Source organism: Ursus arctos, unplaced genomic scaffold (assembly GCF_023065955.2).
Source record: "Ursus arctos isolate Adak ecotype North America unplaced genomic scaffold, UrsArc2.0 scaffold_33, whole genome shotgun sequence".
Lineage (NCBI taxonomy): Eukaryota > Metazoa > Chordata > Mammalia > Carnivora > Ursidae > Ursus > Ursus arctos.
The window spans coordinates 22,186,042-22,201,416 of record NW_026623019.1 but is presented as its reverse complement, the minus strand read 5'-3'; the positions used below and the strand labels follow the sequence as shown (position 1 = coordinate 22,201,416).

Genomic DNA, 15,375 nt, shown 5'->3' with positions numbered 1-15,375 from the left:
TTTGGCTAAGGTCACCTGGGCCTGTCCCAGTCTGCCCTCCCCCCACCCCCACCATCTCCCACATCCCTTATGGATGTAATGCACTGGCTTTGAGGCCCAAAGCAGCAGGTTTTCCACCTTTCCTGGTGGGGGGCAGGGTGTTCTGTCTAAGCTATTCACTGAGGTCCCATAGCATCCAGCAGAGTTGCAGTGCACTCACCATGTCTCCGGGGAGACAAAATGGTGTGGTAGGAGCCCAGATTCTATAGCCAGGTGGCCTGGGTCAAATGCTACCTTGCCATATTCAGGTTGTGTGACTTTGGGCAGGCCACCAAGCCTCTCGGTGCTTCTGTTTCTTTAAATGTAAGATGGGGACCTTCCTCATAGGATTGTTATGAAGACTGAATGAGTGAGTACCTACCGAGCAATTACGGCAAACATTCAAGTGCACTGTATGTGGAATTATGAGTGGGTTTGTGAATAGTGGGTCTCCACTAGATACTGAGTTGTTAAATCAGTGTTCTGAGTTTTTTCTAGCTTTAGAAAAATCAAATGGCCCATAACAGAATAAAAGAGAACATATTAGAGTACATTGCATCTATGCAGGGTGTTGTTTGGTGTCTCCTTGGCTCTCTTTTTAGTGTTCCTTTGGCTGTGTCTGTGTATGTAATAGTTCACAGTGTGAGAATGTATTTCTCACTGTGGATTGTAGTTAAGAGTTTAGAAGTCCCTGCTCCAGGAACTGAAGTGAGCTAATCCATTCTCTAAGTGCAGACCTATGGTGTGAATGAGGCACATTTTAGACATGAATGTACAAGATGAGCTCTGGCTGAAACTTAAATGTGCTTCTTTTGCAGAGGGAGACCAAAGGGCAGTTTCTTATTGACCACATCTGCAACTATTACAGCCTGCTGGAGAAGGACTATTTTGGCATTCGTTATGTGGACCCAGAGAAGCAGCGGGTAAGAGCCAACCTCTGTCTGGACCCATTTCGGGGAGTGACTCATGCTGTGGGTGACCAAAGAGGTTCCTCTCAGAGCAATCATGATGTATTCTTGTTCTTGTGGTCATTGGCCACCTGAAACTGACTGGCCCGGGATATATATATATATATATATATATATATATATATGTGTGTGTGTGTGTGTGTGTGTGTGTGTGTGTGTGTAAGAGTTTGGCACTGTTCCCATGGGACTGGGTAGGGCAGGAGAAAGGAAAACTTACCTTAGACATTTTCAGAAATCTGCTCCCACCCAGTTCCTGTGTCTTTGAGGAGCTTTGTTCAAACACTGACTACATAAAATCTCATTGTGGAGAAAATATACCTCTCAGTATAAAAAGCTAGTGGTAGAAAGGGGAACAGGAGAGACCGCTTAAGGGGCACAAAGTGTTCTTCTTGGGTGATGAAAATGTTTGGAACTTGATATAGGTGGTGCTTATATGACATTGTGAATGTCCTAAATACCAACTGTACACTTTAAAATGGTTAATTTTATGTTATGTGATTTTCATTTCAATTAAAAAAAGCTCTTGGCAGATGAAGGGTTAAGATAGTTTGAAAGCTGCTCTTTGCACACCAGTAAATTTGACAGCCCCCATTATATTATCCTTGTTCTTGAGTATACCTGCCTTTGTTGGTATCTGTTGATTTTTGTAAGAGTGAGCAGGGGAGTCTTGCCTTTTGGGAACTGTACCAACATTTTATATATATAATATATATTATATATTATATATATTCATTCATTCATGACATATGTTGGATTCAGTGATATATGTCCCTCACATCCAAAAGGTCCCAGGAATTGGGTCCATCCCAGCTCCTGCCACCTGGGGTTTCCCATTCCTGCAACCCTGCTGTGGGTCCCAGCTATGGATTAGGAGGCCCTGTACTTGCTCTGATCTCTGCTTCTTAGCCTCCCCCACTGACAAGCAGGGCAGTGTGTGTGAAAGGGTCAGCTGTGAGTGGTCTGGGATGGGGGGACAAGTCCACTCTGCCTTCTTTAATTTGCCCTCCTCCTGTTGGTGTCCCTGGTCACCTTTCTCTCCCCTGTTCCCTCTCTACAGTCCCACTTGGTTCTTAGTTTCATATTGACTGACTCAATACAATGAGGAGAGGCTTACAGAGTGTATTCTTGCAAAGGAGCTGGCTGTTTAAGGAATAGATTAGATTTTGTTCTGAAATCTGGGAAATCATACTTAGCTTTTAGAGTCCAATAAGACCTAATCTTCTTTAAACACATAAATGCAGTGGCTCAGAAAGAGATTTTGCTTTCCTGTAGCACTTGCAGGAACTCTCCAATGGGCCAAATATATACCTGAGTGAGAGGGAGCTAGCAGGATACTAGTGAGAATATAGGACTGACATGAGGTCACAGAGGGGATTCATGTGGCATTTCCTGCCATTAACAGTGGTTCCCAGACCTGGCCCTCCAACAAAATCACTTAAGTGTTTACTAACAGTGCTGACTGTGGACCCTCTTCTGGACCTCCTGAATCAGAATCCCTGGGGCTAGGACCAGGAGCATGTATTTTAGCACATCCTGATTCTACTTTTGATGCAGCCATCCCAGTTTTGGTCTTCAGACTGGTGTTGGGGACCATGGCATAAAGATATTCGTAGACATATTTTCTTATGGCTTATGGAGATATTACCCTTTTATGGAGAGAGAAACAGATTCACTAATGTTACTCTCCCAAGGTCCCACAGCTAGTAAGTGTTGGAGGGAGTATTGAGTCCAGGATTATGGTTCAGACCTCTGTGGGTCAAACAGACTCTGTGGACTATATTAGTCATCTAACCACCACTGAATATAGATTCTTTTTGTGCAGAGTTCCATCCTAAATTCTAAACAAGCAACCTGCAGAAGTAATTCTAGCTACCATTAGTTGAGCATCTGTCATATGCCAGGAATTTTATTGTCATGGTCTCTAGTTTTCCCTACAACACTGTAAGGAAGAGGAAAACGGAGGTGCAGAGGGTCAGTGGCTTGTCTAAGGCTACATGGCTAGTAATTCATGGTGGAAGGATGGTATTTGAACCCACATTCTTTCCACCCATCTTCCAAGTTAAAATTTGAAACATAACCTAGACAAGGGATTTGTAGACCTTTTCTGTAAAGGACCAGATATAAAATATTTTCACTTTTGACCCATACAACATCTGTCATCATTTTTAAATTATTTTATTCTAGTGGAGAGCAGCCATAGACAATACCTAAATTAATGGATGTAACTGTGTTCTAATAAAACTTTTTTCCCAATAAAAGTCTTTTATAAATTGGCAATTAGCCATAGTTTACTGATCCTTAGCCTAGATTGTATCTGGAAACCACTTAAACGCATAAGCTGTTTTCATTTCTCTTGATTCGTTGGGAAGATATTGGATAATCTATTTTGAGAAGTCTTTAGAATTGTAATCAGATGTTGATATGGACTCGTGGTTTTTCAAAAAACGTATACATAGACACAGAAATATAGATGTGCGTGTGTGCATGTCGGCTAGTATGCGTATGTATATAGTTCCAAGTTCTGTTTTCTGAGATGGCCAAAAGCAATGACACCACAGTAGCAATGAGCACACCTACCCCATAGATCTTGGTTTCTAAATATCATTTTCTAATAAAAGGAATGTGGGCTCCATGAAAACATGTCTGATTCTAGGGCAGAGTCAGGGACATCAAAAGATGAGCCTGGGGCGTGTTTTGGTGCCAGAAAGCAAGGAAATGCTCAAAAGAGAAAAAGTCACTGAGCCAACCTGGAATGACATACATTGGATGTGTCAGAGCCAACCTGGAAGAGCTGCCAGTGACCAAAACTGGAAAATTAGGGTGACAAAAAAGAAATAATAATAGTATTGGATTATAATCCATAAAGTAAAATATCCACGAGTCATATGAATATAAGTAATTGAATAAATAAAAAGGGGGAGAAGAGATGGCTCCTCCTTACAGATGAATTCCAGTGTATAAGTGTAGAGGAATGAGGGAATATTGCAATGATTGTTGTGTACAAGATGCATTGATGAATGCTGAAATTAGTGGGCAGAAGTTTGAGGAGAAATAAGATATCTGTATAGTCTCCAAGTACTCCTCTCTGCCCCAGATATCTTTTGGTTAAAAAGGGAGAAAGACTAACTTTATAGTGGAGAAACCTGGCAGGCATCACTTTAACCAAGCCGTTAAGGTTAGCATCACCAGGGAGAAGACATTCCAATGTCACGTTCCCCCCTGATTATCCTGCATTGAGGAGGACACATCATCCCGGCAGTATTCTTCCCAGTAAGGCATAACTTCTTTCAAATCTTGAGGAAATAGGAGAGCCTGAAGGGAGAGATGTTCTCCAAAACAACTTACGTATATTCTTCAATCTCCAAAACAACTTATGTATATTCTTCAATCTCCAAAACAACTTACCTATATTCTTCAATCTCCAAAACAACTTACCTATATTCTTCAAGAGTATTGAGGTCATGAAAGACAAGGAAAGACTGTGCAACTCTCATAGATTAGAGAGACACATCAACTAAGGCCATGTGGGATTCTGGATTAGATTCTAGAACAGAGAAAAGTCGGGCAGTGGGAAAACTGGTGAACTCCAGATTAAGTCTGTAGTTAACAGCATCGTGTTAGTATTAGTTTCTTAATTTCAGTAACTGTACTCTGGTTATGGACGATGCTAATATTGTGGGGGGGGGTTATATTTGTACCTTTTTCATAGGTCTAAAATTATTTTTTTAAGTTAAAAAGTGTTTAGGTTGATGTGCTTTGTTCTTTAAATTTTGACTTGGTTGAGCTTAAATTTTAGTGTCCAGATGTGGGTAGTAGATTAGTGGAAAAAATGTGGGCCCCACTCAAAACAAAACTGTCTTATCTGATCTGTCCACTAAATGGCATACAGGGTTGTTGAATCATTGTTTCCCACCCTGCATCATAGCCTTTTCTAGACTTTTGATTGAGGATTCAGTGAGAGTGTCGCTTCCATTGGGCTGCAGAGTAGTTGCTACACGAAACCACGTGGACTTTGTACTCAGAAAGGTGTGCATTAAATCCCACCCCTGCTGGTCAGTAAGCTGTGTGATCTCGACCATGTTATTGAGCCTTTCCGAGTCCCCATCCTGATGGTTACAACAGATAACAGTAGCCACCCGTAGGGTTGATATGGGAATTCAAGATAAAGTTTAACTATTGGTATATACGGGGTACATGGTATACGTTATTTTTATTGTGCGTCTTATAATTACTATGCATTGGCTTGGTCGAGGTGAGGCAATCGTATGAAGAAATACAACCATGGTTAGGAAGTCTAAAATCTAGAAATGTTCAAAACTTCTTTTAAAGGCAGGATGGCCATTGTTATGCTCTTTGGGGAGATAAGTGTGAGCCTTGGATAATTAGAAAAAGGGGCTCAGAGGCACAAAGATCTGCTGATATGGGAGTTTTAAGCAGAGATGAACGGACCAGCTTTGGTGGTTTTACCAGGTCGCATACTTTTTCTCAGTGGAAAATAAAACCGATGAATTATTCGGATAGGAAGATAACCAACAGAAAAAATTAAGTTAGTTAGAAAAACGGAAGTGGAACTTACCTTTGCTGTGGGAGTTGGTGGTTTGCCTACAACTCTTCGCAACTTGATTTACAGTAGACCATTGTGGAATATTAAATATTTAGCACTGTTACATTTGGAACACCATATGTTTGACAAGATGTCTCATGCCCCATATGCTCTGAGAGTTATGAGGACTGAGTCAGTGAATGATGACTATCTTTTGCTATTTTAATGGCAAGGGCTCAGAATTTCCATTAGTTTCGACATATGACGTAGGGAGGGGCCGATGGAACACTGGTCAGTAAAAATCCCCTCAAGTTTCTACCATATTCTTCTGAAGAACTCCTATAATCTTAGTGCCTGAAATTAGGGAAAGGGTGGGTGCTAGTCCTCTATTTTACTGAAAGAGAAAGCTGGGACTATAAGTTTAGAAGTCTTAGAAAGAATAATTCCAGAAGGTAAAGGGAGTACTTGGCGTAAGTCCAGGTATTTTTTTCTTTAATGTAACATATTCTTTCCACTGCTTCTCAGGTACTTGGGTACCTTCTCTTTGGGAAGATGAAGTTTTGGAATAATAAGCTGGATTTCATAATTCTGTTTTCTTTATTTTTTAAAGTTTATTTTTTAGTAATTTCTACCCAGCGTGGGGATCAAACTTACAACTCTGAGATCAAGAGGCGTATGCTCTTCTGACTGAGCCAGCCAGGCACCCCTCCTAATTCTGTCTTCTATGGCTATGGTTTAGGATGTCCATTGTCCTGGATTTCCCTTCTTCTGTCTTTTCCCCTTTCCCAAACCCAGCTATGGGGAATTCACCCCCAGTGCCTTAGAAAGTGAGGAGATACTCTCCCCACTCCCAAACCCAACCAACCCAGTTAGAGGAGGAATTATACTGGGACTAGGTTGATGTTGGCTTACGGTCTGCAGGCAGATTGGACACAGTGCTTTTGGTTTTAACTTCCCTGTTTCTAAGCATCTGTTTAACCCCCCTACACCAGTATCATTGACTTTTCTAACTTAAGGACCATTCTGACTCCTACCGAAAGACAAATTCACTTTGGGAGTCAATGCCTCTGGGGTAATCTCCTCAGACACCCTCATGTTTGGGCATTGTATGTCACATGACCACTGGACCACTTTCTGATTGGATGACCTAGAAAGTCACAAATGCAAGGACATGCTGAACCCTGATGCCTCCTTCCCCCAGATAGAATTACAGCCCTGGAGTTTTTATGTTGGTAGCCAGAAAGAACTAGTGAACCTATCAGTGAGTTTCATTAATAATGGGAAAAGACCTTTTCTAAGTTAGAGCAGTTTGCTTTGTCTAGCGGTACCTTTGGGGAGGACATGGAATGGAATAAAAAAAAAATCACAATGATTTTGGGCTTCACTCTGGGGCTGGTGCCAGGAAGCCAGACAGCATTATGTCCCACCAGCTGCTCCTGCCTTTGAAAGGCTGCTTCCTGCTCTTGGGGACAATTGCTTCACAGATGCTTGTCCCTAAGATCAAGAGTGGTACCGAAGATTTAGGGCAGCCCTGCACGGAAGAGAAGGATTGTACTGCTGCTTTAGGTCACTGGTCATGAATTTGTCTGCTTAATGAGTCCACCTTTGTTTTTAAAGTCTCAGGGGTATTAAAAATCAAGACTACTTGGATGGCTGTTTGGAAAGAGGTATGGACAAATAACTTGGCTTTATGGGAAAGGACTTAGAGTACTCAAATTACAAGGAACACAGCAGTATCCTAACAGCTTGAAAATTGGATATTTTGTGGTTCAGTTGTGGCCCAAGGTATTAACCTGACAGATTTGGGGGAATTGTCATATTCCTTCAGCAGAAAGCAGAATGTGGCGTCTAACTAAAATGATTGTTTGTAATTGACTCTCTTGACACCTGATGTCCTTTCCTAGTAAGGGTTGGGGATGCCTGATAATGACAGGTTGCAATCTGTAAGTCACTTAGGGAACTGGGATGTCCTAATTTTAGTGGAGGGAGGAGAAAGCACATGAACTGGGTTATCTTGTTTGGGCCAATAGGCAGACATAGGAATAAGTGTGGTGAAAAATGCCATTTTATCCTTACTTGAGTTAGGAAAACAGCAGGAGGATATCCGGGGTAAGGCAGTCTTCCTCTTGGGTGGTGGGAAGCTCCTGGGCTTGGTTCCGAGGAGGGCAGGAATTAATTAGGTTGGTAAGGCTGAAGTTTCATCATCAGAGAAGCACTCACTGGAGGCTTCCAGCAGACAAGGATATCACAGCTGACGGGAGACCAGCAGGTTTGGAACTTTCAAATAGCTCTAGAGACGATTTTTAAGTGAAGCTAAGAAGACTAGAATGTAAAGATGATGTGTAACTTGAAGACATAAAAGCAGTGTTGGTAAGGATTGACAGTGGAGCAGACCTTTCTTTTTCATGCATGGTCAAGCAAATTCAAGCAAATGCTCAAGCAAACGTTCAAACGTTTGAACGTTCACCTGTAATTGTGTTCTATCCATGGAGAGTAGTAACGAGGAGTGTCTTCATTGGCTTGGGCTGCTATAAGAAAACACTTGCTTATGCAGGACACTTAATTCTCACTTAGTTCTAGAGGCTGGGAAGTTCAAGTTCAAGATATTGACAGAGTTGGTTCCTGGTGAGAACTCTCTTCCTGGCTTGCAGAGGGCTGCCTTTTCCCTGTGTCCACACATGGGGTGGGGAGGGGGGAGAGCCCGCTCTGGTCTCTCTTCCTCATCTTATAATCCCATCATGGGGTTCCACCCTCGTGACTTCTAAACCTTATTACCTTCAAAGTTCCCACTTCCAAATACTATCACATTGGGGAACAGGACTTCAACATGTGAATTTGGTGGGGGTTGGGGGCAAACATTCAGTTCATAATAAGGAGTAAGAGTTCTAGTTATCTATTGCTGTGTAACAGGTCTCCTCAAACACTCGGAGGCTAAAATGAACACAATTTATCATATGCCAGGATTTTTGGGGTCAGATACTCAAGCAGGGCTCAGCGAGGTAATTCTTCTGTTCCACATGGTGTTGACTGGGCTCCCTCAATGGTGTTTAGCTGGTGGCTGGTCTGTTCTGGGGGGGGGGAGGGGCAGAGGGTCTAAGACGTTTTCATTCATAGGCCTGGAACCTTGATAGAGATGGCTGGAAGGTGGGTCTTGGGGGCCCCTCCCTCTGCATGTGGTTTCAGGACCTCTCCACATGGCCTGTCCAGCTGGGTATTTGGGCTTCTTATGGGGCCTCTTTGGGTTCCAAGTACAGGTGGAACCACTTACCAAATACACTGTACAAAGAGGGTTTTGGGGAGAAGTGGTAAGTTTTGCATATGTTGAGTTTGGGATACCTATGAGATGTTGAGGTAGAGCTCTTCAGTCTCTAGTTGGGAATATGGATCTGAAGCTTCATGAAGAGGTTTAGGCCACAGATGGAGATTTGGAGCCCATGAGGTTTTCACTACCATACAGCCCTGATGAGCCTAGACTGCAGAGCTGAGGGAAAGAATATAGAATAAGAGGAGATTTTGAAAGCTAAAGAACATCCATTTTTTAAAAGGGTATCCAGAAGGAGAAACCAGCATAGGATACCAACCAGGAACATACAGAGCATAAAGAAAATGAGGCAAGAGAGACCTTCTAGAAGCAAGGGTAGCTGTAGACTTAATATAAGGGGAAAGGGCTACAGTGTCAAACATCGAGAAGGAAGGGGTGAGGAGGACATTACTGCTCAGGAACTAAGAGCTTTGATGCCAGGAAGATCAGGTTAAATCCTGGCCCTGCCTCTTGCTGGTTGTATGACTTTGAGCAGCCTCCTTACCCTCAATTACTTTATCTGTAGAATGGGGACACTGATAATAATACCTATGCCATAGGGTTGTTATTTAAGTGCATTAGTCCATATTTTCAGCATGTAATGGATCTTTTGCTACCTGCTTTAAAGAGTTTGAAAGATTTGTGATTCTGGTAGCTAGACAATCTTTGACCTTAGAACAGTTTGGTGACGATGTGAAATTTCTTTGGCTTGACAACAAGTGTTACATAGTGGTAAATCCCATTGTAACAGGCTTGAAGGAATCCCATCATTTCCTCTATAATTGCATTTTGGTGTCTTACTGTCCTCTAAAATAAATCGCACTTCATGTTTTTACAACCTCTATTGCATTTTCAGACCACTACTGTTTTTAATCCCGAAGCGTACATTAAGGATTTCTTGGACGTAGGTGCAGGGGTTGGCACACAGGTGTCAGGATGGCCCCCATTTGTTTAGTAAATAACATTTTATGGGGACACAGCTATTTCTATTCATTTCTGTGTTATCCCTGGCTGCTTTCGTGTTCCAGTGGCGGAGTTGAGTAGTCCTGACAGACCATATGGGCCACAAAACCTAAAATATTTATACTGTCTGGTCCTTTACGGGGGGAAAAAATGGTGCTTATGCTTTCTTAGGCTTCCTGTTTCCGCCTCTGTTTCTTAGGTGTTTCTTCTCCCAGCTGTTACTTCTGTTTTGCTTATCCCCAAGAACCCAGAATGCAGGAGCAGTTATGGTTGCAGAAATAAAAACATTGCACTGAAACAGTGAAGCTTTTCTTGCACAGGCTGACTGCCAGAAGGACAGGAACTTGTGAGTGTGCCCGGCCTATAGATACTTCTGCTGTTGTTGTCGTTGTGTTGTAGATTTCATGGAAACTGGAGTGAAAACCACGGGTTACTGGTATCTAACTAGCTAGGGCCTAGCTCTAACTGGACAATCCAGAACACTTGGGTTGCATTCATTCAGATGACATTCTTCTTTCCCCTGCGAAGGCCAGAGAGTCTAGAAATGGCATAAGTTGGCTAGATAATGCAGGGAGACAGAGGTACTCTGGGGCTTTGTCCAGGCGAGATGTGAGAATCAGGCCATCTTTTCAGGGCTAGGGTGGGAATTGGTCAGATTGTGGATCTGGTTACTTCTGAGGCAGAAAAAACCATCTCCTGGTTGGGAGGTATATTCATTGTTTAAAGCCCCATTTGTTATTTAACACATTTCTCTGGGCTATAGATTCTTCTGGTTTCGGGCACCGAGGGTTTTGGGAAAGATAACAGAGAGGTGTGTAATTTATTCTGTTATCATAGGCTGAATCAATTTCAACAGAAGCCCAGCGTTTGAAGATAACCAAGTATGTTATATTGTTTACTTTGGGGAGGTTTTTTTTTGTTTGTTTGTTTGTTTTCTCCCCCTGGCTCACCAGCTGCCAAATTAAAATCAGTCTACCTACTCACAAATCACCACCTCCCACCCCCTCCTGCCCCCCGCAAACAAAAGCCAAAATTGGAAAGTACAAAAGAAATGCACCTTTTCTATGATGGGGTAGACAAAAATGATCTCTTAAGGCTACGTATAGGTGGGCCTAGCAAAATTAAAAAGAACCAATTGCTGGTAATGTTCTCATACTTCAGGTTCATAGAATGTGGAATGTGAGAGCCGAAGGAATCTTAGGGGTCCTGGAATCTGCCCCACCCCCAAGACCATGGAGAAGGGAATCAGGGCATAGAGGGGTTAGCCAGTGCTCTGCTTTTCACCCTCTTTGTGAAACTTCATTCAACTTCTCTTTGCTTCAAGCTGCTATCAATACAAATACATTTGTTCTAAGAAGCAGCTTGAAATGGTCAGGCTGGATTGTCCAGACTGAAAACCCTGTTAAATTGGGACCTCCCAGAGGGGGATATGCAGGTTCCTGGGGTTCAAGCCCAAAACAAAAAGAATAAAACCTCCAAGGGAAGGATTTTAAATTCAACAGAGGGAGGGTAGTTTTTGGTGGGGGAGTTAGGGAGGCTGTCTTGGCTCTGGTACCCAGAAGTGGATTTGGAGATAAAAATTCCAGTTTTAGGGGCGCCTGGGTGGCACAGCGGTTAAGCGTCTGCCTTGGGCTCAGGGCGTGATCCCGGCGTTATGGGATCGAGCCCCACGTCAGGCTCCTCCACTAGGAGCCTGCTTCTTCCTCTCCCACTCCCCCTGCTTGTGTTCCCTCTCTCGCTGGCTGTCTCTATCTCTGTCGAATAAATAAATAAAATCTTTAAAAAAAAAAAAATTCCAGTTTTAGTAGAAAATGTTCCCAGGACAAAGAGTTTGAGGAGCTTGGGGGGATTGGGACAGGGAAGGGAGGGAGATCACACAAGTGTGTGATGTTGAGCCAAGTTGTACACAGGGTAACTTGGGCTGAAAGCCACCGCAAATTTCTGGAAGAGTGTAGGTCATGCCTTAGCGTTGTCCTGGCCAGGGGGGCGAGAGAGCAGAGGTATTTATCTTCCCACATCTTGTCACTTCCTAACCTGACAATGAAGAGGTGAGTGGGAGAGACTCATTCTCCATCCTGCATTGGGTTCCAGTAACCTGAGGCAGTCTTCCCCAAAAGGATTAAACTGCTATATAACTAAGGGGAAAAGGGCATCCGAGGGGAACTGGGCAGAGTGCAGGCAGTATCTCTGTAGACCCCTTTGATACCTTCAGATCGTGCTGAGGGAATGCACCCTCTGGTTCGTCTTACTTCCTAAGCTCATTAGGTAGTATCAATCATTGGACCTTAGCATCTTTAGTCTTCGGAATTCTTATTCTAGATGAAAGTTGAGGAAATGAAGGTTTCAGCTATAGTAAACCAGCTGCAAATTCAGATATTTGGTTGGCAGGCTTTTCTTTCTACCTCTCTTAGGGAATTTCAGTTTCCAGTAAGGACACAGACTTAAAAACAAAACTAGCATATATTCCAAGTAGCAATTGAAAGGAAAATAGCAATGCAGTAAATGTTCTGAGCCTCATATCGAATTACCAAGCACACAACATCCTGGTTCTTTCTCGCAGACGTGTAATCCATCTGTACGTATAGTAACAGCAGGAGTTGTTGGTGTGGTCCAGACTTGAATTCGTTGTCCAACTCACAACTCTAAAAGGAAGAAGGAAAAACGGGAGGAGAATTACCTTTCACGTAGAGCAGAAGGCAGATGGGATGGGAGTGTGAGAGGAAGAGAGTGACAGAGGTGGGCTCGCCAAGAGGGGCCATTGCACCAACTTGGGAGTGTCTGAGTGAACGCCAAGAAGATGGGAACAGCTGGTGTTTACTGAGCTTTAACTAGGCTCTAAGCTCTGTTCTAAGGACTTCTTAATGCATTAACCCACTTAAACCTTATGATGGTGCTGTAAGTGGGGAAACAAGAAGAAACTCGCTGGAGGTCACGTTGCCAGTAAGTGGCAGAACTGGGATTTGAACGCAGGCTTCCTGGCTCCTGCATTGGACCGCAGTGCCAACGCTGGGGGCTTAGCTGGACTTGGCATCTGCCTGTTACGTATGAAATTCTCCATCTTGAGTCTTAACTACCTAAAAATCCCCCTTTATCCTCTGAGTAGAACTTAGCTTTCTTTTTTTTTTAATTGACTTTTAATTATTCATGTATTGCATGAATACATGTAAAAAGTATCAGTTAAAACTTCACAGATAAAACAGAAGGCATGGTTTCCTTTGAACAACACCCCTAAATTCCTGTTTTCTCCCTGCTATCTGTTTATTGTGTATCATTTCAGATCTTTAAAAATACATTTAGATGCTTATGATGTATTCTTTGAAAACATAGAGTAGTCTTTTGTACTTTTTTACTTAAAAAAACACATTAATTATATGATACCATAGCTTAGAGGTTCCCAAACTTTGTTAATTTATGGCTCTCTTCGTATCTTAGTAATTGTTTCATGGTGCCCTAGGTCAAAAGTAATTATTTCATGGTGCCCTATCTAATAAGAGTTAGAGGCAACAAACTTAGTATTTCTGTCCTGACAACTAGTGGCCATTTGACACATGACCTATGTGAAAATAGTATCTCCAGTTCATTCTTAACCACAATCACCTGGGAACTGGATGTGTGCACCTGTTGGGCATCCCCTGGCTCCTCAGGCTCTGGGGTCAGACCCGATACTGCCACACACATTGCCTCGCACACGTCTTTTCACACGGTCCTTGCTTTTTACCACAGCAACCGCTAAAAACCCAGCGTTGTAAAAAGTATGACATCAAAAGGAATACAGCATGATCTAATGTTAGAGCTGGGAACTTCCTTGAGCTTCTGGTTTGCACAGTAGGTATCTGACAGATGTCTAGAATGGCTCCTTTTCCCTGGGGCACTTCAGTGCCTGATTTGAGAGCAGTGGCCATAGTTATAAATTTTACAGTTCACTTTTTTCATCACACAGTGTGTTTTTAGAGATCTAACCAGGTTACCCATCAAGATCTACCTCGTATAATACACTGAAGAATCATCTGGACTATGAACAGATGATAGGTTATTTACCATTTTCCTGACGATGGCCATTAATAGTCTAATGTTTTATAATTTAATATAGTCTTGCAGGGAGAATCCTTGTTATGTTCCTCTGTGTTCATGTGGGCAAATTGGGGAATAAGGGAATTATTGGGCCATAGCCAGTCAGATTTTTAAATCTTAATAAATGCTCACAAACGGAGCTTGACTCTCGCTGAAGAAATGATTTCCTGTAATCCCTTGAAACAGGACTCATGCTGGCTTATTTTTCTTGGGCTCTATACCCCATGACTGTCCCACTGCAGAAGAATAGTTGTCCTGGTGGAAAAGTATGGAGTAGTCACACTGTAGACGTAGGTAATTAAGATACACAATGTTTGAGAGGCAAGGGTAGGGTGTGAATAGGCCAAGAGGAGGAGGAAGGTCAGAACCCATCGGAAACTGCGGGGTGTATTTTGTAGGACAGTGAGGAGGCCATTCATTTAGAGTAAATAATTTAGGGCACAGATGGCAAATACCTTGCAAGCATACCTTACGTGTCCCCTACCCCTCCGTGGCAGACATAGCCCACCAATCATGGCACTCATTCTCACTGAGGCTTGGATCCTTCCTCACAGCCCTGGGAGATTGCCACCAACTAAGTGGTGTGGGCATAGAAAATGAAACGTACCTGTCATCTCTGGAGGCAGAGAGGAGGAGGAGAGGCAGGTTGAAGTTAGGCAGAGAAGGGCTAAGGAGTTCAAAGGGTGCCAAGCAAGGAGAATTTGGAAAATGAGTTTCAGACATTATTGGCCAAATGACTAGTGACTCTCCCCTCTGAGACAATAGCAGTAGGTATTGATCTCAGTAGGTATTCTTTTTCTTGCCTTAGTTCTAAATTATCCCATTTATTTCTAGAAAAGTAATCATCAGAGGGCCCTTTTATTATTCTCCTCCGTGGCATGTGGTCTACTAATTAAACTGTACTTATTAAGTAACAACAGCATCAGCAAATAACCGTTCATTGATATGTTTCACATGCCAGCCACGGTTTAAGTGTCTCCTATTTATTAACTTTTTATGAACTTCTAAAATCCTTGCAACAGCCCTGCGGAATAGGTACTGTTGCTCTTCCCATATGATAGTTGCGGAAATTGAGAGCGAGGTTAAACACTTTGTACGTGGTTATACAGCTAGTAAGTGGCCCAATCAATACGCTTTTCCACTGTTCAATGATAGCTGTGTAAATGCCAAGCATCGCTTCTGACTAGAAGGAGATCCCCAAGAGTAGAATGATTGTTTCCAAGGGCCCGGAGACAGAGGGCTGCAGAATGACTCTTGATTAGGGCTAGAGTTTCAGTTTTACAAGGTGAACGTGCTCTGGAGATCAGTGATGGCGATAGTTGTGCACCGTTATAAATGCATTTAGTACCACTGAACTGTACCTTTAAAAATGGTTAGGATGGCAAATTTGATGTTGTGTATGTCACCACAATTAAAAAAAAAAAAAAGGAGGAAAACCCAGGTTCTCAAAATGAACAGACCTAATTGTGATCAGAAGCAAAGAAACTTGCCATGTCAGTTTGTGCAGTACG

At 42.7% G+C, this 15,375-nt stretch overlaps 1 protein-coding gene across 3 annotated transcripts in view; it reads left to right on the top strand.

Moving 5' to 3' along the window:
* Nucleotides 1–15,375, top strand: part of FRMD3 (FERM domain containing 3) — a 295,847-nt gene that overhangs the window by 147,592 nt on the left and 132,880 nt on the right. For all 3 annotated transcript variants that reach the window (XM_044391132.3, XM_026518786.4, XM_057305659.1), the window contains exon 2: nucleotides 837–941. In XM_044391132.3, the coding sequence (XP_044247067.2) occupies nucleotides 837–941 (105 nt within the window). The remainder of the gene's footprint in view (nucleotides 1–836; nucleotides 942–15,375) is intronic.